General features: G+C 41.3%; 1 protein-coding gene across 6 annotated transcripts in view; it reads left to right on the top strand.

Moving 5' to 3' along the window:
* PHF8 (PHD finger protein 8) overlaps positions 1-26061 on the top strand; it is a 106583-nt gene that overhangs the window by 17529 nt on the left and 62993 nt on the right. For all 6 annotated transcript variants that reach the window (XM_038587512.1, XM_038587514.1, XM_038587510.1 and 3 more), the window contains exons 3-7: positions 18547-18632; positions 19000-19108; positions 23057-23217; positions 23827-23968; positions 25566-25752. In XM_038587512.1, the coding sequence (XP_038443440.1) occupies positions 18547-18632; positions 19000-19108; positions 23057-23217; positions 23827-23968; positions 25566-25752 (685 nt within the window). The remainder of the gene's footprint in view (positions 1-18546; positions 18633-18999; positions 19109-23056; positions 23218-23826; positions 23969-25565; positions 25753-26061) is intronic.

Genomic DNA, 26061 nt, shown 5'->3' with positions numbered 1-26061 from the left:
TGTCATTATGATACCTATTCAGTCCCTGTTTTTGTGGATTGTTTCTTTGGGCTTCCACTTTCTTTTACAGAGTCCCCCTTAATATTTCTTGCAGAGCTGGTTTGGTGGCCACATATTCTTTCAGTTTCTGCCTATCTTGGAAGCTCTTTATCTCTCCTTCTATTCTGAATGAGAGCCTTGCTGGATAGAATATTCTTGGCTTCATGTTCTTCTCCTTTAGGACCCTGAATATATCCTGCCAACCCTTTCTGGCCTGCCAGGTTTCTGTGGAGAGGTCTGCTGTTAATCTAATATTTCTTCCCATATAAGTTAGGGATCTCTTATGTCTTGCTGCTTTAAGGATTTTCTCTTTATATTTAGAATTTGCATGTTTCACTCTTAAATGTCGAGATGTTTTATGGTTTTTATTGATTTTAGGGGTGGGGGTCTATCTCCTGGATCTGAATTCCTGTTTTTCTCCCCAGATTAGGGAAGTTCTCAGGTATGATTTGTTCAAATATGCTTTCTGGTCCTCTGTCCCTCTTGGCGTCCTCTGGAACCCCACTTAAACGTAGATTAATCCCTCTGAGCCTGTCATTTATTTTTCTTAACCTTTTTTCATGTTCTTTTAATTGTTTTTCTTTTTTTTTCCTCAGCTTCCTTCTTTGCCATCAACTTGTCTTCTATGTCACTCACTCATTCTTCTACCTCGTTAACCCTCATCGTTAGGACCTCCAGTAGGATTGTATGTCATTTAATTGATTTTTAATTTTGGCCTGATTAGATCTAAATTCTCCAGTCATGAATTCTCTTGCATCCTTTATGCTTTTATCCAAAGCCACCAGTAGCTTTATAATAGTGCTTCTGAATTGGCTTTCTGATATTGAATTGTAATCCAAATTCTGTAACTTTGTGGCAGAGAATACTTTTTCTGATTCTTTCTTTTGTGGTGAGGTCTTCTTTCTAGTCATTTTGCTCAGTGCAGAGTGGCTAAAAATGAGTTGTTCTGGAAAAAGGAAGAAAAAAAGAGGAAAACAAAAACAAAAAAAGACAAGGAGGGGTATCCTCTGGTTCTATATACTGTAAATCCCTCGACTTGCCCTGGAGCTTTCCAGGGCTGCTTGTTCAAGAACTTGCTCTTCCCCTGTCCTTCTAGGTTGTCTTCTGGGGTGGGATCTGTTGTGCTGATTCTCAGGTGTATGCACCTGGGGAAGCTGCCCCACCCCTGACAGGTGCTCGGCTTAGTGGGAGCTGTTTATCCTGTGAGGCCCCTGTTCCATGGCTGCCCGACCCTCTCAGGTACAGGGTGACACCAGGAGGGACAACCCCACTGGTGGCAGCCCGGTCCCCAGCCCTGGAGTAAGCACCAGCAGTAACTATCATAGTCTCCCGGTCCACACTGGTCTGGATGCTCCCGGGGTGGGGAGGTGCTGATCTGCACAGCTGGAGGGTGCCAGATGGCAGAGTGTTCTCGCTGTCCTGTGCCCTCCCCGCCTCCCTCTGTCGGGGGAGGGAGCGCAGGTTCCCAGGCTGTGTCCCCTGGCGCCCTGGCATCCGGGGCCTGCGCTGTTGGAATCGTGTTCCCAGGGCCTGGCAGCCCCCTCTCCCCAGAGCCGTTGGCTGAGCTTCTCCCAAGGTCCCGCCGGGCACGTGCTCCAGCCCTTTACTGAGATCTGCCCATAGTCTGTGATGCTCTCTCCCCCCGGGAGCACTTCCTCTGTTAGTGACTCCGGAATCTGGAGGCTCCACTGCCCCTCTTGTGGTTCTGCCAGGTTTCCCTGCTAAGCGCCTTTCCATCCGGAAAGAATCCGGTGGGATTTTTTAAGTTCCTGCTTCTCTGGGCCTGGGCTTTCCTGTCCCGGAGCCTTCGCAGTGGCTTTAGCCTGGCTCCTCGCGGTGGGGGGGGGCGGGGCTCGCCCACTTGATTGGGGGGGCTCACCCACTTGATTGGGGGGGAGCCCTCACCCACTTGATTCTTTTTTATTTTTTCTGTCTTCCTACCTTGTTAGAAGCACAAACTCTTCTCTCTGTAGCGTTCCAGCTGGTCTCTCTAAATCTCAGGCCAAATTCGTAGGTTTTCAGGATGATTTGAAAGTTATCTAGGTAAGTTGGTGGGGACAGGTGACTTGGGTATCCTACTCTTACTCCATCTTGTCCTGCCTCCTCCTATAAGTCACATCTTAACGTTTTTTTTCTGTTTAAAGATTTTACTTATTTATAAGAGAGAGAGAGAGAGAGAGGCAGAGACATAGGCAGAGGCAGAAGCAGGCTCCCTGTATGGAGCCCAGTGTGGGAATCATCTTGATCTTGGATTCTGGGATCAGCCCTGAGCTGAAGGCAGAAGCTTAACTGCTGAGCCACCCAGGGGTCCCTAGTTTTTCTTTTTTTTAATTTTTAAAAATTGATGATTTGCTTGTATTTGCTGATCTAAATTTTTAAAAAAATTTATGATAGTCACACACAGAGAGAGAGAGAGAGAGAGAGAGAGAGAGGCAGAGACACAGGCAGAGGGAGAAGCAGGCTCCATGCACCGGGAGCCCGACGTGGGATTCGATCCCGAGTCTCCAGGATCGCGCCCTGGGCCAAAGGCAGGCGCTAAACCGCTGCACCACCCAGGGATTCCCCTAGTTTTTCTTAATGACTTATTTAGCATAATGCCCTCAAGGTCCATGCAGGTTGTTGCAAATGGTAGGATTTCTTTTCTTATGGCTTAATGAAATATTATTCCACGTGTGTGTGTGTATCATATTTTCTTTGTCCATTCATCTTTTGGTGGACGTTTAGGTTGTTTACATGACTTGGTTATTGTGAATCAGGCTGCAGTGAACATGGAGTTGCAGATATTTCTGAAACATAGTGATTTTGTTTTCTTTGAATGTTTACCTAGAAGTGGAATTACTATATCATGTGGTAGTTTTATTTTTAATTTTTTGAGGAGCCTCCATACTTTTTTTCATATTGTCTGTACCAAGTTAAAATTCAATAGTGTGTAAGTGTTCCTTGTTTGGACATTTTCAATGTAGTCCTCCAGTCCATGAACACAGGTTATCTTTCCATTTATTTGTGTCTTTAATTTCATTGATGTCTTATAGTTCTCAGTGTAGAGATTTTTCACCTTCCTGATTATTTTTATTCCTAAGTATTTACAGTTTTGATACTATTGTAAATGGGCTGATTTTCTTTATTTTTTATTATTATTTTTTAATATTTTATTTATTTATTCATGAGAGACCCACAGAGGCAGAGACAGGCTGAGGGAGAAGCAGGCTCCACATAAGAAGCCCGATGCTGAGCTCAATCCCATGACTTGGGGATTACATTCTGAGCCAAAGGCAGATACTCAACTGCTGAGCCACCCAGGCTTACTGGGCTGATTTTCTTTATTTCTTTTTTGGATGATTTGTTGTTAGTATATAGAAATGTTACTGATTTTTGTATATTGATTTTGTATCCTATAATTTTACTGAACTTATTAGATCTAAGTTTCTTGGTGGCATATTTATAATTTTCTATATATAAAATCATGTCATTTGCAAATAGAGACAGTTTTACTTCTTCCTTTCTAATTTTGATGCCTTTTATTTCTTTTTCTTTTTCTTGCCTGATTGCTCTGGTGGGTTTTCTAGTATTGTATTGAATAAGATTGGTGAGAATGGGTACCCTTGTCTTCTTCCTGATCTTATAGGAAAAGCTTTCAACCATTCACCATTGAGTATGAAGTCAGCTGTGGGCTTGTTGTATATGGCTTTTATTATGTGTTTATTATACTGTTTTTTGAGAGTTTTTATCATGAACAGATGTTAAATTTTGTCAGATACTTTTTCTGTGCTTTTTGAGACAATTACATGATTTCTTTTTCATTCTATTAATATGATGTATCACCTTTGTTGATTTGCTTGTATTGAAGCATTCTTGCATCCCACAGATAAATCCCACTTGATCATGGTAAATGCTTCCTTTAATGTACTGCTGAATTTAGTTTGCTACTATTTTGTTGAGAATTTTTGCATCAATATGTGTCAGGGATATTAGTGTGTAGTTTTCTTGTAGCATCTTTTAGTGTCTTTATTTGGCTTTGGTATCAGGATAATGCTGACCTCCTAAAATGAATATGAGAGGCTTCCCTCCTCTTTGATTTGTTTTGAAGAGTTTGAGAAGAATTGAAATTAATTTATTTAAATATTTGGGTAAAATTCTCTAGTGAAGCCATCTGGTCCTAGACTTTTCTTACTGGAAGGGTTTTTTTTTATTGCTGATTCAGTCTCCTTACAAGTAATTGATTCAGATTTTCTATTTTTTCCCCAATTCAGTCTTGGTAGATTGTATGTTTCCAAGAACTTAATTCATTTCTTGTAGTTTGTCCAATTTGTTGGTGTAGAGTTGTTCATAGTTCAATTTGTTTCCTTTCTGTTGTTCAAATTGGGTAATATCTATTTTATCTTCTGGTTTACTGTCTCTGTTTTTCCTCTCTTCATTTTGCTGTTGAGCCCATCCAGTGAATTGTCATTAAAGTTATTGTAGCATTCAGTTTTACTAGTGCCATTGGTTCATTTCTGTATCTTCTACTTTGCAGAAATTCTCTATTTTTTTGCTGACATTTTCTATCTGTTCTTTAGTTTCAGGCATATTTGTAATTGTTCACTGAAGCATTTTTTGATTACTCCTTTAAAATCCTGGTCAGATAATTCTAACATCTGTGTCATCTCAGTATTAAGACTATTGATTTCCTTGCTCATTCCAGTTGTGATTTTCCTTGTTCTGGATATAATGAGTGCTTGTTTTCATGATATCCTGGATATTTGCGATATTATGTTAGGAGATTCAGGGTATTTTATCTTCTGTTTTTGCAGGCGTCTTTAGACACTACACTTTAGAGGCAAGGGAAGGAGGTATCACTTAGTTATTGACAGGTGGGAGTGGAAGTCCAAGTCTCTTGGTCTCTGTCGACACTACTTTAGGTCCCCCTGCCCCTAGTCAGGTTGCCTTCTCCTCTCCATCTAAGTTCATACATCCAGTAAGTGGCAAAGGTGAATCAAATCCAGGCAGTTTGGCTCCCAACTCTGTGTTTTTAACCTCTGTGCTATAGTGCCTCTGAATACTGTACAGGATGCCGTGAGTGATTGTGGGGATTGTGTCACATTTTGACAATATAGGTATAATTCGTAGCTCAGTTTTCTCCCCAGTTCCTTTTATGCAGGCTTCAAATTCACTGGTTTTCCCCTCATCCCCTTAGCCTGCTCTCTTACTACTCACCACTTATGAAACTTTTGGTATCACTTGTCCATCTTCCTCTCTAGAATGTCCACTCCATGAGGGCAGTGGCCGTTCTCAATCAATATTTATTGAATTTTTAAAAAGATTTTATTTATTCATGAGAGAGAGAGAGGCAGAGACATAGGCAGAGGGAGGAGCAGGTTCCTTGCAGGGAGCGTGATATGGGACTCCATCCCCAGACCCGGGTTCACACCCTGAGCCAAAGGCAGCCACTCAACTGCTGAGCCACCCAGGTGTTCCAATATTTATTGAATTTATGCATTTACCCCTTTAAAAAATATTGGTCGAATGTCTACTGTAGACAAGACTCTCTGGTACAAAAGCTGGGAATAATTCATCTTAATTTTGAGACCTGGTGTTGTGATAATTGGCCTCTTCACTAAGGAAGCAAGTTAGCACATAGGCACCCTTGGTCCCAGGTAATAATTATTGAGACCGTGCAGCCAGAAGTCTGATTTTCATCCATCTGTCCTCCTGATGTGAGGAATTATCTAGCCCAATGAATGTTTGTTGAATTGAAGAATAAATAAAACACATCTGGGAGATGGATAAGGGGAAGACTTCTGGTGAGCAAGATCAATGCTTTCTGTCAAAAGTAGTCGGGACAGATAGCAAGTAAATGAGCAGTTGCGAGTCTACATCGTGAGTGTTGAAATAGGGATAGTGTTCATGTGGTGCCATGGTGGCAGGGAAGAGGAAGAACAGGAATGTTCTAGGCACAGGGAGCTATGTGTGAGGAGACCCAGAAACCAGAAAAGCATGCCACTGAGAGTCCAGCTGGGTTTTTATTTTTATTTTTATTTTTTTTTTAGATTTATTTTTTATTGGTGTTCAATCTACTAACATACAGACTAACCCCCAGTGCCCGTCACCCATTCACTCCCACCCCCCGCCCTCCTCCCCTTCTACCATCCCTAGTTCCTTTCCCAGAGTTAGCAGTCTTCACGTTCTGTCTCCCTTTCTGATATTTCCCACACATTTCTTCTCCCTTCCCTTATATTCCCTTTCACTATTATTTATATTCCCCAAATGAATGAGACCATATAATGTTTGTCCTTCTCCGACTGACTTACTTCACTCAGCATAATACTCTCCAGTTCCATCCACGTTGAAGCAAATGGTGGGTATTTGTCATTTCTAATAGCTGAGTAATATTCCATTGTATACATAAACCACATCTTTATCCACTCATCTTTCGATGGACACCGAGGCTCCTTCCACAGTTTGGCTATCGTGGCCATTGCTGCTATACACATCGGGGTGCAGGTGTCCCGGCGTTTCATTGCATTTGTATCTTTGGGGTAAATCCCCAACAGTGCAATTGCTGGGTCGTAGGGCAGGTATATTTTTAACTCTTTGAGGAACCTCCACAGAGTTGTCCAAAGTGGCTGCACCAATTCACATTCCCACCAACAGTGCAAGAGGGTTCCCCTTTCTCCAATCCTCTCCAACATTTGTGGTTTCCTGCCTTGTTGATTTGCCCCATTCTCACTGGTGTGAGGTGGTATCTCATTGTGGTTTTGATTTGTATTTCCCTGATGGCAAGTGATGCAGAGCATTTTCTCATATGCATGTTGCCCATGTCTATGTCTTCCTCTGTGAGATTTCTGTTCAGGTCTTTTGCCCATTTCATGATTGGATTGTTTGTTTCTTTGGTGTTGAGTTTAATAAGTTCTTTATAGATCTTGGAAACTAGCCCTTTATCTGATATGTCATTTGCAAATATCTTCTCCCATTCTGTAGGTTGTCTTTGAGTTTTGTTGACTGTATCCTTTGCTGTGCAAAAGCTTCTTATCTTGATGAAGTCCCAATAGTTCATTTTTGCTTTTGTTTCTTTTGCCTTCGTGGATGTATCTTGCAAGAAGTTACTGTGGCCAAGTTCAAAAAGGGTGTTGCCTGTGTTCTCCTCTAGGATTTTGATGGAATCTTGTCTCACATTTAGATCTTTCATCCATTTTGAGTTTATCTTTGTGTATGGTGAAAGAGAGTGGTCTAGTTTCATTCTTCTGCATGTGGATGTCCAATTTTCCCAGCACCATTTATTGAAGAGACTACTTTCTTCCAATGGATAGTCTTTCCTCCTTTATCGAATATTAGTTGACCATAAAGTTCAGGGTCCACTTCTGGGTTCTCTATTCTGTTCCATTGATCTATGTGTCCCTTTTTGTGCCAGTACCACACTGTCTTGATGACCACAGCTTTGTACTACAACCTGAAATCTGGCATTGTGATGCCCCCAGATATGGTTTTCTTTTTTAAAATTCCCCTGGCTATTCGGGGTCTTTTCTGATTCCACACAAATCTTAAAATAATTTGTTCTCTCTGAAGAAAGTCCATGGTATTTTGATAGGGATTGCATTAAATGTGTAAATTGCCCTGGGTAACATTGACATTTTCACAATATTAATTCTGCCAATCCATGAGCATGGAATATTTTTCCATCTCTTTGTGTCTTCCTCAATTTCTTTCAGAAGTGTTCTATAGTTTTGAGGGTATAGAACCTTTACCTCTTTGGTGAGGTTTATTCCTAGGTATCTTATGCTTTTGGGTGCAATTGTAAATGGGATTGACTCCTTAATTTCTCTTTCTTCGGCCTCATTGTTAGTGTATAGAAATGCCACTGATTTCTGGGCATTGATTTTGTATCCTGCCACGCTACCGAATTGCTGTATGAGTTCCAGCAATCTTGGGGTGGAGACTTTTGGGTTTTCTATGTAGAGTATCATGTCATCGGCGAAGAGTGAGAGTTTGACTTCTTCTTTGCCAATTTGAACGCCTTTAATGTCTTTTTGTTGTCTGATTGCTGAGGCTAGGACTTCCAGTACTATGTTGACTAGCAGTGGTGAGAGTGGACATCCCTGTCTTGTTCCTGATCTTAGGGGAAAGGCTCCCAGTGCTTCCCCATTGAGAATGATATTTGCTGTGGGCTTTTCATAGATGGCTTTTAAGATGTTGAGGAATGTTCCCTCTATCCCTACACTCTGAAGAGTTTTGATCAGAAATGGATGCTGTATTTTGTCAAATGCTTTCTCTGCATCTAATGAGAGGATCATATGGTTCTTGGTTTTTCTCTTGCTGATATGATGAATCACATTGATTGTTTTATGAGTGTTGAACCAGCCTTGTATCCCCGGAATAAATCCTACTAGGTCATAGTGAATAATTTTCTTAATGTGTTGTTGGATCCCATTGGCCAGTATCTTCTTGAGAATTTTTGCATCCATGTTCCTCAGGGATTTGGTCTGTAATTCTCCTTTTTGGCGGGGTCTTTGTCTGGTTTTGGAATGAAGGTGATGCTGGCCTCATAGAACGAATTTGGAAGTACTCCATCTCTTTCTATCTTTCCAAACAGCTTTAGGAGAATAGGTATGGTTTCTTCTTTAAACGTTTGATAGAATTCTCCTAGGAAGCCATCTGGCCCTGGACTCTTGTGTCTTGGGAGGTTTTTGATGACTGCTTCAATTTCCTCCCTGGTTATTGGCCTGTTCAGGTTTTCTATTTCTTCCTGTTCCAGTTTTGGTAGTTTGTGGCTTTCCAGGAATGCGTCCATTTCTTCTAGATTGCCTAATTTATTGGCGTATAGCTGTTCATAATATGTTTTTAAAATCGTTTGTATTTCCTTGGTGTTGGTAGTGATCTCTCCTTTCTCATTCATGATTTTATTAATTTGAGTCTTCTCTCTCTTCTTTTTAATAAGGCTGGCTAATGGTTTATCTATCTTATTAATTCTTTCAAAGAACCAACTCCTGGTTCTGTTGATCTGTTCCACAGTTCTTCTGGTCTCGATTTCGTTGAGTTCTGCTCGAATCTTTATTAACTCCCTTCTTCTCTTGGGTGTAGGATCTATTTGCTGTTTTTTCTCTAGCTCCTTTATGTGTAAGGTTAGCTTTTGTATTTGAGTTCTTTCCAGTTTTTGAATGGATGCTTGTATTGCGATGTATTTCCCCTTAGGACTGCTTTTGCTGCATCCCAAAGATTTTGAACGGTTGTATCTTCATTCTCATTAGTTTCCATGAATCTTTTTAATTCTTCCTTAATTTCCTGGTTGACCCTTTCATCTTTTAGCAGGATGGTCCTTAACCTCCACGTGTTTGAGGTCCTTCCAAACTTCTTGTTGTGATTTAGTTCTAATTTCAAGGCATTATGGTCTGAGAATATGCAGGGGACGATCCCAATCTTTTGGTATCAGTTCAGACCCGATTTGTGACCCAGTATGTGGTCTATTCTGGAGAAAGTTGCATGTGCACTTGAGAAGAATGTGTATTCAGTTGAGTTTGGATGTAAAGTTCTGTAGTTATCTGTGAAATCCATCTGGTCCAGTGTATCATTTAAAGCTCTCGTTTCTTTGGAGATGTTGTGCTTAGAAGACCTATCGAGTATAGAAAGAGCTAGATTGAAGTCACCAAGTATAAGTGTATTATTATCTAAGTATTTCTTCACTTTGGTAAATAATTGATTTATATCGACTTTTGATGGGTCATTAAGCCCATTCACGTTCAGAGTTACTATTGAAAGATATGAGTTTAGTGTCATCATGATATCTATTCAGTCCTTGTTTTTGTGGATTGTTCCACTGAACTTCTTCTAAAGGGGAATTTTAAGAGTCCCCCTTAAAATTTCTTGCAGAGCTGGTTTGGAGGTCACATATTTTTTCAGTTTCTGCCTGTCTTGGAAGCTCTTTATCTCTCCTTCCATTTTGAATGAGAGCCTTGCTGGATAAAGTATTCTTGGTTGCATGTTCTTCTCATTTAGGACCCTGAATATATCCTGCCAGCCCTTTCTGGCCTGCCAGGTCTCTGTGGAGAGGTCTGCTGTTACCCTAATACTCCTCCCCATAAAAGTCAAGGATTTCTTTTCTCTTGCTGCTTTAAGGATCTTCTCTTTATCTTTGGAATTTGCAAGCTTCACTATTAAATGTCGAGGTGTTGAACGGTTTTTATTGATTTTAGAGGGGGGGGGATCTCTCTATTTCCTGGATCTGAATGCTTGTTTCCCTTCCCAGATTAGGAAAGTTTTCAGCTAGAATTTGTTCAAATACATATTCTGGCCCTCTGTCCCTTTCAGCGCCCTCGGGAACCCCAATTAAACATAGGTTTTTCTTCCTCAGGCTGTCGTTTATTTCCCTTAATCTATCTTCATGGTCTTTTAATTGTTTGTCTCTTTTTCCTCAGTTTCCCTCTTTGCTATCAACTTGTCTTCTATGTCACTCACTCGTTCTTCCACCTCGTTAACCCTCGTCGTTAGGACTTCTAGTTTGGATTGCATCTCATTCAATTGATTTTTAATTTCTGCCTGATTAGCTCTAAATTCTGCAGTCATGAAGTCTCTTGAGTCCTTTTTGCTTTTTTCTAGAGCCACCAGTAGCTGTATAATAGTGCTTCTGAATTGGCTTTCTGACATTGAATTGTAATCCAGATTTTGTAACTGTGTGGGAGAGAGGACTGTTTCTGATTCTTTCTTTTGAGGTGAGGTTTTCCTTCTAGTCATTTTGCTCAGTGCAGAGTGGCCAAAAGCAAGTTGTATTGGGAAAAGGAGAAAAAGAGAGGAGAGAAAGAAGGAAAGAAAAGAGAAAGAGGAAAAAAAAAGGAAGAAAAAAAAAGAAGAAAAAGAGAAAGAAAAAGAAAGAAAGGAGAAAAAACGGGGGGTGGGGGAAGGAACCAAATCAAAAAGCAAAACAAAACAAAACAAAACAAAAAAAGAACCACGGGGGAGTATCTTCTGATTCTGTGTACTTTAAGTCCCTTGGCTTCTCCTGGAAGTTGTCCGTCTAGCTGGTCCTCTGGGGGAGGGGCCTGTTGTGCTGATTTTCAGGTGTTAGCAGTTGGGGGAGCTGCTGTGCCCCTGCCTGGTGCAGGGCTCAGTGGGGGTTGTTTACCCCGTGAGGCCCCAGGAGCAACAGCCCTAGTGGCGGGGCCAGCTCTGGAGCCCTGGATTCAGCTCCAGCGAGGTCTCTGTCTGCAGGGCCTGGAGGCTCCGGGGCGGGGCCACTGCTCTGCTCAGCTCGGGGCAGGAGCGTCCTTGCTGTCCTGGGCCCTCCCGGTCTCTGCCTGTCCCGGGGGGAGGCCGGATCCTGGGCTGTGTCCCCGCGCCCTGTGCTCCGGGGCCTGCGTTGTTGGATTCGCGCTCCCGGGCCGCGCAACCCCCTCCGCGGAGCCCCTCCGAGCTGCTCCTGGAACCGCGCAGCCCCCTCCGCGGAGCCGCCACCTGAGCCCCCCCCCCCCGCCCCCCGAGCTGCTCCTGGAACCGCGCAGCCCCCTCCGCATGGAGCCTCTTCCTCTGCCCGAGCCCCTCCGAGCTGCTCCCGGGGCCGCGCAGCCCCCTCCGCGGAGCCGCCGCCCGAGCCCCTCCGAGCTGCTCTGGGTCCCGCCGGGTCCCGCCGTGCGCGCTGCAGCCCTTAGGGAGCTCGGCGCACTCTCCCCGGGGCGCAGGTGTCTGTTACTGTTCCAGGGAACCCGAGGGCATCCTCGCCCTTCTGGGTCCTCCTCCACCTCCCTGGGAGCCCCTTTCCGCCCGGGAAGGTCGGTGCAGCTCCTGCTTCTCCGGGACGGGGCTCTCCTGTCCTGGGGACACTCGCCCCGGCCTCAGCCCGGCTCCTCGCGGGGCCCCTCCCCCTTGGATGCCTTTGTTTCTTTATTTCTTTTTTCCCGTCTTCCTACCTTGATAGAAGCGCAAACTCTTCTCACTGTAGCATTCCAGGTGTTCTCTCTTTAATTCTCAGGCCGAATTCATAGATTTTCAGGATAATTTGAAGGTTTTCTAGGTAATTTGGTGGAGACAGGTGATTTGGGGACCCTACTCTTCCGCCATCTTGCCCCTCCCTCCAGCTGGGTTTTTAGAGCAGGGCTGACTTCATGGGCATGTGACCCGTCACACAGAGCCTCATATTTGGAGGGAGACCCCATGCTTGAGGTTTAATGCTCTGTGGTTGTTGTCTTGAAATTCTTAACTTTACCTTTGAATTTATGTTTTCTTTATGAAATTCAGTGGGACAATGGAGTGTGTCCTAGGGACTTAGAGCTTTAGCTCATATATGGTCCTCCCCTCCTTCTGCCTCCCCACTCCCTAAACAGGTTCTTGGTTGGCTGTTTAGGGTACTAGGCCTGGGTGCAGGTGCAAGAGAGTCAGGGTTAGGTGCATCCATCCTATGCACTGAGTCACAGGCAGTGGCCTGTGCTTGCCCCTTGAGTTTCCTCATGCCAAGGGAGCATGACAATAAATAACAAATAAAAAGCCCCATGACAAGTTGAGAGAGACTGCAGAAGAAAGGAAAAAGGGTTTTGTTGTTTTTTTTTTTTGCTGTTTTATGAATAGGGGGCCCCTGCTTTTCAGTTGCACCGGGTCTCACAAATTGTGTAGCTGATGCCAGAGGCCAGAGGTAAGGCCAGAGAGGCAAGGCCTTTTAGACTATGGTAAGCTTATACTTTACCTTAAGAAAACCAGGAAGCCTGTGAGAGGTTCTCAGCAAGGATTGACAGGATCAAATTTGTGTTTTTAAAATGATCACTTTGGCTCTGGTTTGGAGAACCAGTTGGGTGAGGACAGAGTAGAGGCTAGGGACCCACTTAGGAGGGCAGGAGAGTAATCCTGCCAGTTAGAGATAATAGGGGCCTGGATCAGGGCAGGGTGGGTAAGGATGACAGCAGGGCACAGTTGATATCTAATCAGGAGATAGAATGATAGGACATAATGGTAACTTGAATGGCAATAGCAACACATACAGAGCACTTACAGTGTACCAGGCACTATTGTAAATGCCTTATATGGATTAACTCATTTATTTTTGATAACCTTATGATGTACATACAGTTTTTATCCCCACTTTAGGGATGAGAAAACTGAGGCACAGAGAGGTAATAGCCCAAGATCCCACAGCCAATGATGGCAGGTACAGACAGGATATAAACCCAGGCAGTCTGAGGTTATGGTGCCAATTGCCAAGAGAGGGAGCAGGTTTAGGGTGCAGGCAGAGGGAGAAATTGAATTTACCTTTGTGAAATTTGAAATATGTAAGGAGGCTATCTAGTAGAAGTACTGGGAGGCATTTCGAGGGAGGGGTCTGAAACTCAGAGGCATCTGGCTTGCTGTTACAGGTGTGTAGAGGGCACATGAAACTCTGGCAGTAAGATCAACAGAGGAAAATGAGGAAAGAAGAATGCCTAGGTAAGAAGGCCTAGGAAACATCAACCTTTAAGGAGTGGGCAGGAGAAAAAGAGTGCAGTGGGAAACAGAAGGAGCAGCCAGAGACATAATTAAGATCACATCACATCCCTGCTTGTTATTGTCCCATGGATTTGCACGGATTCACATTTGTAGCCTCTCCCATTGTCAATATTCCTCACCAGAGTAGGAATATTTACCATTGACAAATCTACATTGACACATGATTATCACCCAAAATCCATAGTTTACATCAGTGTCTACTCTTGGTGGTGTACATTCTATGGGTTTGGACAAATGTATAATGACATGAATCTACCATTATAGCTTTTTCATATCGTACAGATAGTTACACTGCCCTAAAAAAAATTCTCTGTGCTATGCCTGTTTGTTTCTCTCCCCCTCCTAACCTCTGGCAATGGCTGATGTTTTTACCATCCCGATGGTTTTGCCTTTTCTAGAATATCATATAGTTAGAATCATAGAATGTGTAGCCTTTTCAGATTGGCTTCTGTCACTTAGTAATATGCATTTAAGTTTCCTCCATGCCTATTCATGGCTTGATAGCTCATTTCTTTTTAGCGCTGAATAAACATTTCATTGTTTGGTTGTACCACAGTTTATCCATTCACCTACATCTTAGCTGCTTCCAAATTTTGGCAGTTATGAATAAAGCTGTTATAAAATAAACATCCATGTGTAGGTTTTTGTGTGGATATAGTTTTCAATTCCTTTGAGTAAATGCCAAGGAATGTGATTGATGGATTGTATGTTAAGAGTATGTTCAGTTTTGTAAGAAACTGCCAAACTGTCTTCCAAAATGGCTGTACCATTTTGCATTCCACCAGCAATGAATGAGAGTTCCTTTTCCTCTGCCTCCTTATCAGCATTTGGTCTTGTCAGTGTTCTGAGTTTTGGGTATTGTGATAGATGTATAGTGATATCTCGTTGTTTTAATTAACGTTTCCCTAATGAAATATGTAGAGCACCTTTTCATATGCATATTTCCATCTGCATATCTTCTTTGTGAGGTTTCTTTTTTTTGGTGAGGTTTCTATAGAGATCTTTTTGCCCATTTTTTTTTTCCAATCGGGTTTGTTTTGTTGTTAATTTTTAAGAGTTCTTTGTATATTTTGGATAACATCCTTTATCAGATATGTCTTATGCAACTATTTACTTCCAGTCTTTGGCTTGTCCTTTTATTCTCTTGACAGTGTCTTTTAAAGATCAGGGTTTTAATTTTTACTAAGTCTATTTTATCAATTCCTCCTTTTCATGGATTATGCCTTCAGTGTTACATCTAAAACATCATTATTGCTGTACCCAAGCTCATCTAGGTTTTTATCCTGTTATCTTCTAGGAGTGCTAGAAGATATTTATTATATTTATATTATATATTATTTATTTATTATATTATATTTAGGTCTGTGATCCATTTTCAGTTCATTTTGTGATGTGTACAAGGTCTGTCTAGATTCATTCATTTGCATGTAGATGTGCAGTTCTAGTACCATTTGTTGAAAAGACTATCTTCTACCTTTTCTCTTTTGTCAAGGATTAGTTGACTGTATTTATGTGGATCTATTTCTGGGATCTCTGTCCTGTCCTGTTGATCTGTTTGTCTATCTTTCATCACTACCACACTGTCTTGATTACTGTAGCTTTAGTAAGTCTTGAAGTTAGGTAGCATCAGTCTTTCAACTTTGTTGTTTTCATTCGATATTGTGTTGGCTATTCTGTGACTCAGATATTTTGGACAGTGTGAATTTATTGTGGCACCGATCCAATGGGTGATTTTTCTCTAGCCATGTCCAATAGTCTAGTGTTACATAGTTGGATTGTGTCAAGGTTGGAATTTGCACATGGTGGGTGATGGAAAGGCAGTGGAGCAAGGGACTTGAGGATATTTATAGGAGAATAGCTATAGTGAGGAATGCTGGAATCTAAGATAGATTGGGGAAGAAGGGTGAAGTTAAGAATAGATGAAAAGCAGGATCAAGGGGTTTTAAAGGCAAAAAACAGGTGAAATGAATGAGAGCTGGATGATTACTTATGGTCACATTGTGTGATGTATGAATTTCATATACCAGATGTGGAGCAATTGCAAGTGTTGATAAGGTCTGGGTGATGACCATGAGAATTGATAGCTGAAGGGGGAGTAGGGACAGCAGCATCTGAAGATGAGAATGTCAAAGAGCTAAGGGGCCAGAATGTTGGGCCTCTGCATCAATACTGATGTCATGTGGGATATTGGCAGGACTTAGGATGGAGAGGAAACTGTGAGCAGGTTCTTTAATGAGTGAAAAGGAGTATGTTGGGGAATTGAGTAGCTGATGATAAAGAGGAGTGGGAAGAGGCATGGCTAGATGATATGAAGCCCAGAAGAGTAAGAGATCTTACATAGGGGTAGAGGAGAGTTGTTCTCAAAGTCTCACTGGAGAATGAGGGGAATATCTACCCCCAGCACAGCGTATAACCCTGAGTTATAAGGGTCTGGTAGAAAGCACAACTTCTGCCTGACAGGGCTGTACCACAGTGCTGCTTAGGCATTTTGTGGCTAAGGACCAGGTTTGTTTGTTTCTTTAAATTTCCAATTCATAATGGACCAATCATTTGGTAAAATAAAAATTGCTAGAAAAGTGGTTGAACAAAAAAAAAACTATACAAAATACAAATCCCAATTTTTTATTGTTAGATTCAACAATAGCCATAAGATTACTCAGCCAAATTGCCATAAAAGTTATTGGATGCTTACTCTGACTTTTTGTACTTATGACAGACCTGTGGTAAACAGCTTACAGATCAGCATTAGTCTGTGGACCACACAACATGGCACTCCTATAGAGAAAATGGCTTTCTCCTAGGAGAAGCTTCCATCAGTTAAGCCAGGATGGTGAAGAAGAGGTTTGTTGTAGGGGATGTCAATTAGAGAGGTTTGTTTACCAAGGAATGGGGTTGCTGGAGGTACAAGAGAAATGCTGATGACCAGCGGAAGTTTGGGGGTAGAAAACACATATAGCTATATGGGATGAAAGTTTAGGAGAGAGGAACAACTGGAGGGGTTCCTTAATGAGCAGTGTCCAAGGCCAACAGGGTATGAGACAGAAAGCATAGAGGCCAGGGAAGTGAGTTAATGAATGCTACAGGGCCTATGGAATATATTTAAAGAAAGTTGAAGCAGGTGAAAGGTGAGGTGTGCTTCTCTGTGCTCACCGTGCTAAGCACTTTTATTATACATTCTCTGAGCCCTTAAAAAAAAAACTCTACCAAACTGATGGTGATATCCTCAGTTTATTGATATGCAGCAGGTTTTACAGGCATAGAATTATTGATTGGGATGGTGGTAGGGTCCTAATCCCAGGAAGTCAGTTTATGAACATGATCTTGGACAAAACAGAGTTCTGCCCTATTTTTTAATGCTCCCTGCTGTGTGTGGCTGTCCAAATAATTTAGGAATTTGATCTTAGCCAGAGTTATTAGGAGGGCTGTTGATGACTTCTTTGGTGAGGAAGGGTTTAGTTTTGTAAGATTACCACCTCACAGACATGCAAACTCAAATTTTCAAAATTAAATATTTTTTAGACATTACAGTATGAAATAAGTAACACATGTTCATTGTAGAGAATTGAAAAATACAAATAAGAGAAAAATGATTACTTGTTATACTTCACTCAGAACCACTATCAATTAAAATACTCTTTTCAATTCTTTTCATTTAGTCAAGTAAAATAGCTCAGTAAAGTTTAAGTTTTTGATTATATGTTGAAGTAAGAATATTTTGGATATATTGGTTAAAATCTTATTAAAATTAATTTTATCTGTTTCTTTTTACCTTTTTAATGTGGCTACTAGAACATTTAAATGTACATATTTGGCTCACATTATATTTCTTTTTATAAAAAGATTTTATTTATTCATTCATGAGAAACAGAGGCAGAGTCATAAGCAGAGGGAGAAGCAGGCTCACTATAGGGAGCCTGATTTGGGACTCGATCCTGGGCCATGGAATCACGTTCTGAGTCAAAGGCAGATAGATGCTCAACCAGAGTCACCCAGGCGTCCCTCACATTATATTTCTATGGGATGGCACTGTTTTAGAATCTCTTATAGCTTTAACCATTCTGAGTCTTTAAAAAAAAGATTTATTTATTTATTTGAGAGAGAGAAAGTGTGTGAGCCAGTTAACAGACTGAGCCACCCAGGCGCCCCTTGACCATTCTGAGTATTTTTTTTAAGATTTTTTGTTTGTTTATTCATGAGAGAGAGAGAGAGAGAGAGAGAGAGAGAGGCAGAGACATAGGCAGAGGGAGAAGCAGGTTCCCCCCAGGGAGCCTGATGCAGGACTTGATCCCAGGACCCCGGGACTACAACCTGAGACAAAGGCAGATGTTCAACCCCTGAGCCATCCAGGTACCCCTACCATTCTGAGTCTTTTTTTAAAAAAAAAGATTTTATTTATTTATTCATGAGAGACACAGGCAGAGGGAGAAGCAAGCTCCAATGCAGGGAGCCTAATGTGGGACTTGATCCTGGGTCTGTCTCCAGGATCACACCCCGGGCCAAAGGTGGCGCTAAACTGCTGAGCCACCCAGGGTACCCACCATTCTGAATCTTAATGAAGCTTGCTGTGTACATTTTTAGCTCTGTTATAATTGTTTTATTTTTTTATTATTTTTAAAAGATTTTATTTCTTTATTTCAGAGAGAGAGAGCATATGTGAGTAGGGGAGGAACAGAGGGAGAGAGAATCCTGAAGTGGACTCCTCACTGAGTGTGGAGCCTGACATGGGGCTCAATCCATGACCCTGAGATCATGACCTGAGCTAAAACCAAGAGTTGGACTCTTAACCCACTGAGCCACCCAGGCGCCCCCATGATATAATTGTTTTAGACCAGCGTTGTTCAATATACTTTTTGTATTAATATGTTTGATAATCTGCCCGGTATGGTAATTTGTAGCCACATGTGGCTACTGAGAATTTGAAATATAGCTAGTATGATGTAGGGAGCGCATTTAAAATTTTATATAACTTGAAATAATTGAAATGTAAATAGCTATGTGTACTGGACAGCACAGTTCTAGACCTTATGAAAAATAACATTTTCATAAACCTTGGCCGATTTTTCTCTTTTCTAGTTGTGTTGGTGTTGAAGAGGAAAAGGCTGCTGACATTGACCTCTACCACTGCCCCAACTGTGAAGTCTTACATGGGCCCTCCATTAGTAAGTAGATCTTGAGGTTTCCAAGAGAAGGTGGTCCAGAGGTGAGACAAAGCTAAGGAAACAAAGGGAGATTGCCTTTGCCTGAGCACTTGGGAAATAGCAAAAGCCTGTGCAGGCCCCACAGGCTAGCAGCTGCCCCACTGAGAGGGCAGAAGTACAGAGCTTTACCTCCCTAGGGACTTCCCCTGGAGGAAACCTCAAACTCACTAGGAACTTTCCTTGAGTTTGTGAGAGCCTCGTTGGCTCCAGGTGCTCCAAGAGGTTGTTAGATTGGAAGAGAATCAGGATCTGTTGAGGCCTTTATTCCTGGAACCATACATAGCTCATGGCCATTCTGACTCACAGTCTCTGTCTTTTTCTGGCTTAGTGAAAAAACGCCGTGTATCTTCAAAAGGGCACGATACACACAAGGGGAAACCAGTGAAGACTGGAAGCCCTACATTCATTCGAGAGCTCCGGAGTAGGACCTTTGACAGGTGAGGGTTGGTACATGCCAGGGCTCTGGGAGGCTAGGATCTGTCTCTTTCCAACTTTCCCACTGGCTGCCCTATCAGATGCCTCCCTGACTTGGGAATGTCTGCAGGGCTCTGCCTGTTCCCTCTGGGGAGGGATCTTCTGTTTTAGTCATTTTCTAAGAAACATTGTTAGAGTTTCATTTGACATGCAGTGTATGTTAATGTCCACTTGTAAAAACTTCTGATAGATTGGGAATCAGTTTTTGCCTCTTAGGAAAGGGTATTTGCTTGCACCCAAGAAATGCTTCAACTAAGAGTCTAAAGATCAGAAAGTTTAATTCTCTCATTTAGAGAAAAGGAAACTCTTTTTAAAAAATATTTTATTGGGGATCCCTGGGTGGCTCAGTGGTTTAGCGCCTGCCTTTGGCCCAGGGTGTGATCCTGGAGTCCCGGGATCGAGTCCCACGTCGGGCTCCCGGCATGGAGCCTGCTTCTCCCTCCTCCTGTGTCTCTGCCTCTCTCTCTCTTTCTCTCTCTCTATCATAAATAAATAAATAAATCTTTAAAAAATATTTTATTTAAATTTAATTTTCCAACATATAGTATAACACCCAGTTTTCATCCCATCAAGTGCCCTCCTTAGTGCCCATCACCCAGTTACCCCATCCCCCCACACTCCTCCCCTTCTGCAACCTTTTGTTTCCCAGAGTTGGGAGTCTCTCATGGTTTGTCTTCCTCTCTAATTTTTCCCCCACTAAGTTTCCCTCCTTTCCCTTAGAGTCCCTTTCACTATTTAAAAGGAAGCTCTTTAAAATTTAAATGTTTGAGTGATCATGTATTTCTTTTAAATCCAAAAAATTTTTCCTTTTTAATCTGTTTTTTTAATTTTTTAATTTTTATTTCTAAATTAAACTCTGTGCCCAAAATGAGACATGAACTCACAACCCCGAGATCAAGAGTCACATGCTGTACTGACTGAGCCAGCCAGGTGGTTTTTTCCCTTTTAAAAATATTAAAATGGGCTTATTAAAAATAAATTACAAGAACAAAAATGAGTTAGAAAAGTAATGAATAAAGAACTCTCTTTTGCTTAGTTTTTAATTCATGCAACCATTTTCAGCTTTCCTGTAATTGAAATGTTATTTAGAATTATGTATCTTCAACTTAATATTCCTTGATTTGTTTATTCAGGGGCAGCGAGTCTCCTTTCTACTCCCTCAGATCCCTTCCCTAGTTACCAACGTCTTGTGCATTTTTTAAGAAATAGGTTTTGCTTAAATAAACGTCTTTGTGTGTGTGTGTGTGTATCCTGCTTTTTTTAAAAAGCATAAATACACTCTGTATTCTGCATCTTGCTTTTTTTAGCCTAAATTATATATCTTGGAGATTAATCCATAACAGCATATACAGATGTTTTTCATTTTTCATGGAAGTTTAGTATTCCATTGTAGGGATATGTAATTTATTTAACCAGTCTTCTATTGATGAACCTTTAAATTGATTCTAATATTTTGCTGTTAGAAAAAAAGTGCTGCAGTGGATGTCTTTGTACTTAAGTTTTTGCATATGTGGATAAGTATATGTGTAGCTTTACTACCTAAAAGCGAAATTGCTAGATCAAAGACCCTATGCTTTAAAAATGTTGATGAAAACACTAATTCAAAAAGGTATATGTACTCCAGAGTTTCCTTGTGGGAAATTTTAATCTTAATTTTTAATTTTTATGTAGTCTAATTTATTTATTACTATTTTAAATTACTACTGGGCCTGGTCTCATGTTTTTTCTGCTATTCTATGACTTCATTTTTTTCAATTTAATCTTAGATCCATCTAGAATTATATAAAGAATGAGATAGACATTGAGCTTAATATTTTTCCAGATGTTTGTTTCAACACAACTTGGTCAATAGTTTATCTTTCTCCAGCATGGTTTTTTAAAAATGTTTTCTAGTTAACTAAGTATGTGTTGAGAAAGTGGTTGTAAAAATTGTTTTTTTAATCAGTCTTATCATTTTTTCTTTTTTAAGTTTATTTTAATTCCACTGTAGTTAACATACAGTGTTATATTAGTTTCAGGTGTATGATATAATGATTTCAACAATTCTATGCATTACTTAGTACTCATCATAATAAGTGTAGTCTTAATCCTTGTCACCTATTTCACCAATCCCCCACCTATCTCCCCTCTGGTAACCATCAGTTTGTTCTCTATAGTTAAGAGTCTGTTTTTTGGTTTGTCTCTTCATTTTTCCTTTGTTTTGTTTCTTAAATTCTATATGTAAGTAAAGTCATATGGTATTTGTCTTTCTCTGACTGATTTATTTCCCTTAGCATTATACTCTGTAGGTCCATCCATGTCATTGCAAAAGGCAAGATTTCATTCCTTTTTATGGTTGAATAATAGTTATTGTGTGTGTGTGTGTGTGTGTGTGGATAGATATATATAGAGATGGATAGCACATCTTCTTTATCCATTTATCTAGTTTTTAAAAATACTATTTTTATTTTTTACATGTTCTTAAAATATTTTATTTATTTATTCATGAGATACACACAGAGGCAGAGACATAGGCAGAGGGAGAAGCAGGCTCCCTGGAGCCTGATGCAAGACTCCATCCCAAGACCCTGGGATCATGACCTGAGCCAAAGGCAGATGCTCACCACTAAGCCACCCAGGTGCCCCTATGTATTATTTTTAAAGATTGTATTTATTTATTTGACAGAGCATGAGCGAGGGGGAGGGGCAGAGGGAGAAGCACTCCTTGCTGAGCAGGGACCCTGACTTGGGGCTAGATCCCAGGACCCTGGGATCATGACCTGAGCTGAAGGCAGATGCTTAACTGACTGAGCCACCCAGCTGCTCCTATCCATTTGTCTATTGAATGACACTTAGGCTGCTTCCATAATTTGGCTATTTTAAATAATGCGGCAATAAATATAAGGGTGTATATACCCTTTTGAATTAGTGTTTCTGTATTCTTTGGGCAAAATACCCACTAGAGTGATTACTGGATCATATGGTAGTTCTATTTTTATTTTTTTGAGGCACTTCATAGTGTTTTCCATAGTGGCTGCACCAGTTTCTATTCCCATCAGCAGTGCATAAGGGTTCCTCATGGTGTGTTTGTCCACATCCTTGCCAACACTGGTTTCTTTTATTTTTGATTTTAGCCATTCTGACAGGTGTGAGGTGATATCTCACTATATTTTGGATTTGCATTTCTCTGGTGATGAGTGATGTTGAACATCTTTTCATGTGTCTGTTGGCCATGTGTATGTCTTCTTTGACATGTCTTCTGCCCATTTTTAAATTGGATTACTTGTGTTTTTTTGTGTTGAGTTTTGTAAGTTCTTTATATATTTTGGATACTAACCCTTTATTGGATATGTCATTTGCATATTAGTCTTTTCTATTTGCCAATATATATATTTTTTAATTTTTAAAAAGACTATTTATTCATGAGAGACAGGGAGAGAGGTAGAGATATAGGCAGAGGGAGAATCAGGCTCCCTGTGGTGAGCCCAATGCAGGACTCCATCCCGGGACTCCGGGATCACACCCTGAGCCGAAGGCAGACGCTCAACCACTGAGCCACTCAGGCATCCCTTTGTCAATGTTTTAAATGGGTGATGCTGCTTTGGGTTTGAGTAAATTAGTTAAATTTGCAGATATATCTTTTTTTTTTTTTTTCTGAGCAGGCTGTTGGCTGATTTTTTTCTCTTGCCATCCAAAGAAGAGTACCCTATTGACAAGATATCCTTGGTTAAGCTCCCCACCTCTGCCAATGACCAGGCTTCTTGCCTAGGATAGGTCATTTCTTCCTTGGCACATGAGGTGTATGCCATTAGTTGCTAACCCACCTTAAGGTCCACGAAAGAATGCCCTACCTCTTGGCTGAATGGCAGCATCAATGAGGCCTTCAGTGGCAGAGCCTCTGGGGCTCAGTCTTTCTCTCATGTGACCCACAGCTCAGATGAAGTGATTCTGAAGCCCACTGGAAGTCAGCTGACTGTGGAATTTCTGGAAGAGAATAGCTTCAGTGTGCCCATCCTAGTCTTGAAGAAGGATGGATTGGGGATGACGTTACCCTCACCATCATTCACTGTGAGGGATGTGGAACACTATGTTGGTAAGCATCATGGACCCTTTTAACTGTGACATTGTTTATTCCCATCAAGTCCTGTGACTCTTCCCCTCCAGTTTTCTTTTCAATCATCTTGGAAATCTGAGGTAAAGTGATTTATCCAGAGTCATTTTTTGGCAAAACTAGAACCAAAATCCTGCTTTTCTTTTCCTTTTCCTCCTCATAGGCCACAACCCCCCAGACTGAGCACCACCCCCTCCCCCCACCTTTTTCTTACCTGGGGAATTCCAGGGATCTTGGTGGTCTCTCTACTGTTGAGATGAGAAAACCTTTGACTTTCACCCTCATGTCTTCTGGGCATGAGTTTTTGGAGATAGGAAGAGAAGTGAGAAAATTGGGCCCAGGCACGTGGATTATATCATGAGTGAGGCTGTATGTCAGGCTGTTCTGTTGCTCTAGCAGGCCTGGACCCAGCACATAGATTTAAGGAGAGTGTGAGGGATTCCTACCCCTGCCTCCCAAACATGCACACACAAATATAGTGTCTGAGGTGAGAAGTTTTGAGTGTCTGTCCATTCTAGGGACAGGTGAGGAGGGGAGGGAGGCTTCCCTGGTCCAAGACCACTTGGTGCAGAACTCATCCCTTTATTCTAGGTTCTGACAAAGAGATTGATGTGATTGATGTGACCCGCCAGGCCGACTGCAAGATGAAGCTCGGTGATTTTGTGAAGTATTATTATAGTGGGAAGAGGGAAAAAGTCCTCAACGTCATTAGTTTGGAATTCTCTGATACCAGGTAGGAGGGGCAGGGGTAAGTAAAAAGCCTAACAAAGTCCTGGAACTTGTGATATACTGAGTATAAGTGTTCCTTTCCCTTCCTCTTGGTCGTTTCTTCCTTTGGGATGATGAGCTATTTTACACGTTCTAGGGTAGATGGGTCACATTATGACAACCAAATTGTGTTTCTCTTCTACAGTTTCTATCAATTGAATAGAGAATACAGTACCTATTTTAATTATTTTTTATCTCCTTCAAGACCTAGGACAGCTTTCTGTGACCTTTTTTGGGATTTAGATTGTGGCATGGTCACTGTTTAACTCCAAGGATAGGTCCTCTGTTCCTGGAAATAGACTTGCTGAATTAATTCCAAGTAGTTTCTCTAAGGATAAGGTTTCTTAGATTTAAAAGAAAAAAAAAGGGATCCCTGGGTGGCGCAGCGGTTTAGCGCCTGCCTTTGGCCCAGGGCGCGATCCTGGAGACCCGGGATCGAATCCCACGTCGGGCTTCCGGTGCATGGAGCCTGCTTCTCCCTCTGCCTGTGTCTGCCTCTCTCTCTCTCTCTGTGTGACTATCATAAATAAATAAAAATTAAAAAAAAAAGAAAAAAAAAGCTGATAACTTTTAAATGATTCTGTGTGGACTCATGCACTCAGTAGATACATGTAGTCTTCTCTGTGCTCAGAACTATAGGAGATCTCCTAAAATTGTAACATATCTTTTTGCACTTAGAAAGCTACTGTCTGATTACTTTTTTAACTTTCAATTTTGACATTAGAGATTTACAGGAAGTTGCAAAAAATATGCAGAGAGGTCCTGTGTATTCTTAAGCTAGTTCCTGTGAATGGCAACATCTTACATAACTGTAGTACCATTAAAACCCTTGCTGTTGGTTTTAACATACAGAGTTAACAACCTGAGGATTTTTTAAAAATGTATGTTTGTAACTCACTTCATATTGAAAGACTATTTGAATTAGCTTCCAGAGATACAGAGGGGAAAAAAATAGACAAAATTAGAACCAAAAGAAAATAAAAGTGGGAAAATAGAATGCATCTGGTGGGTAATCTGTACACAAAATATATGTATGAGTGTTTGGATAGTTGGTAGAGAAGGACTGTAGAGTTTTCTGTGAATTTCCTGAAGGTCAGGAAAGGGAGGGGAGTGCAAAATTATAAGGTTTGTGGTTTTATATAAGGTAAAAACACCCAGATGTTTGGGGGAAGAACTTCTTTACCTGAAACTGAGCCCTTGAGAGGTTTCTCTAATGGTTCCTCATAAAGAAGACACTATGAGATGGAGACAATACAATGATTGTTTTTGACCAATTGCCAAATAAGTGGACCCAGGTCAGGGGAGCTATGAGCATTTAGTGGAGAAAATGATCTCCTTTGACTGGGAAATGCTGTGGAGCTAGTACTTGGGACTTCTAGAGCTGAGTGGAATGAAGATGCTGACCAGACTTACAAAGATAAGGGTCTTATTGTCCTTGGGGATTCTGTGGAAAGAGCTTCTTTTTCTTACTTGACTCTCACTGGGATGGGTAACATTTTATTCAGTCTTTAACCTTAAATTCCTAATCAACTGACATCTACTTTCCACCCCTTCCTTGCTAGGCTTTCTAACCTTGTGGAAACTCCCAAGATTGTTCGGAAGCTCTCATGGGTGGAGAACCTCTGGCCAGAGGAGTGTATATTTGAGAGGCCCAATGTGCAGAAGTACTGCCTCATGAGTGTGCGGGATAGCTATACAGACTTCCACATTGACTTTGGTGGCACTTCGGTCTGGTACCATGTCCTCAAGGTAGGAATGAATGTGACTTCTAGAGGAAGCCTGGCCTTGGGCCTCCCTGTTTGTTTCAGGTGGCACCACAAAATAGGCTGCTGAGGTCTACCTGCCTCCCAGATTCTATTTGGGTGACATTTCCATATAACTACTCTATTGGGGTTGGGTACTTGGTGGATATGCCATATAAACTGTCTCTACAGTTTCGATGCTTAATATTTTTTTGAATAGCCTAAAGTTTTCTCTGACTGTTAATCTTAATTAAGCCAATCCATACTTCTATCACTATGTATGGAAATGTCTGTATTTGCTGCAGAAGTTCTTGGT

The sequence above is a fragment of the Canis lupus genome, chromosome X (genome assembly GCF_011100685.1).
Source record: "Canis lupus familiaris isolate Mischka breed German Shepherd chromosome X, alternate assembly UU_Cfam_GSD_1.0, whole genome shotgun sequence".
Classification (NCBI taxonomy): domain Eukaryota; kingdom Metazoa; phylum Chordata; class Mammalia; order Carnivora; family Canidae; genus Canis; species Canis lupus.
The sequence above is the reverse complement of the archived record's forward strand: the minus strand, read 5'-3'. Positions and strand labels throughout refer to the sequence as shown.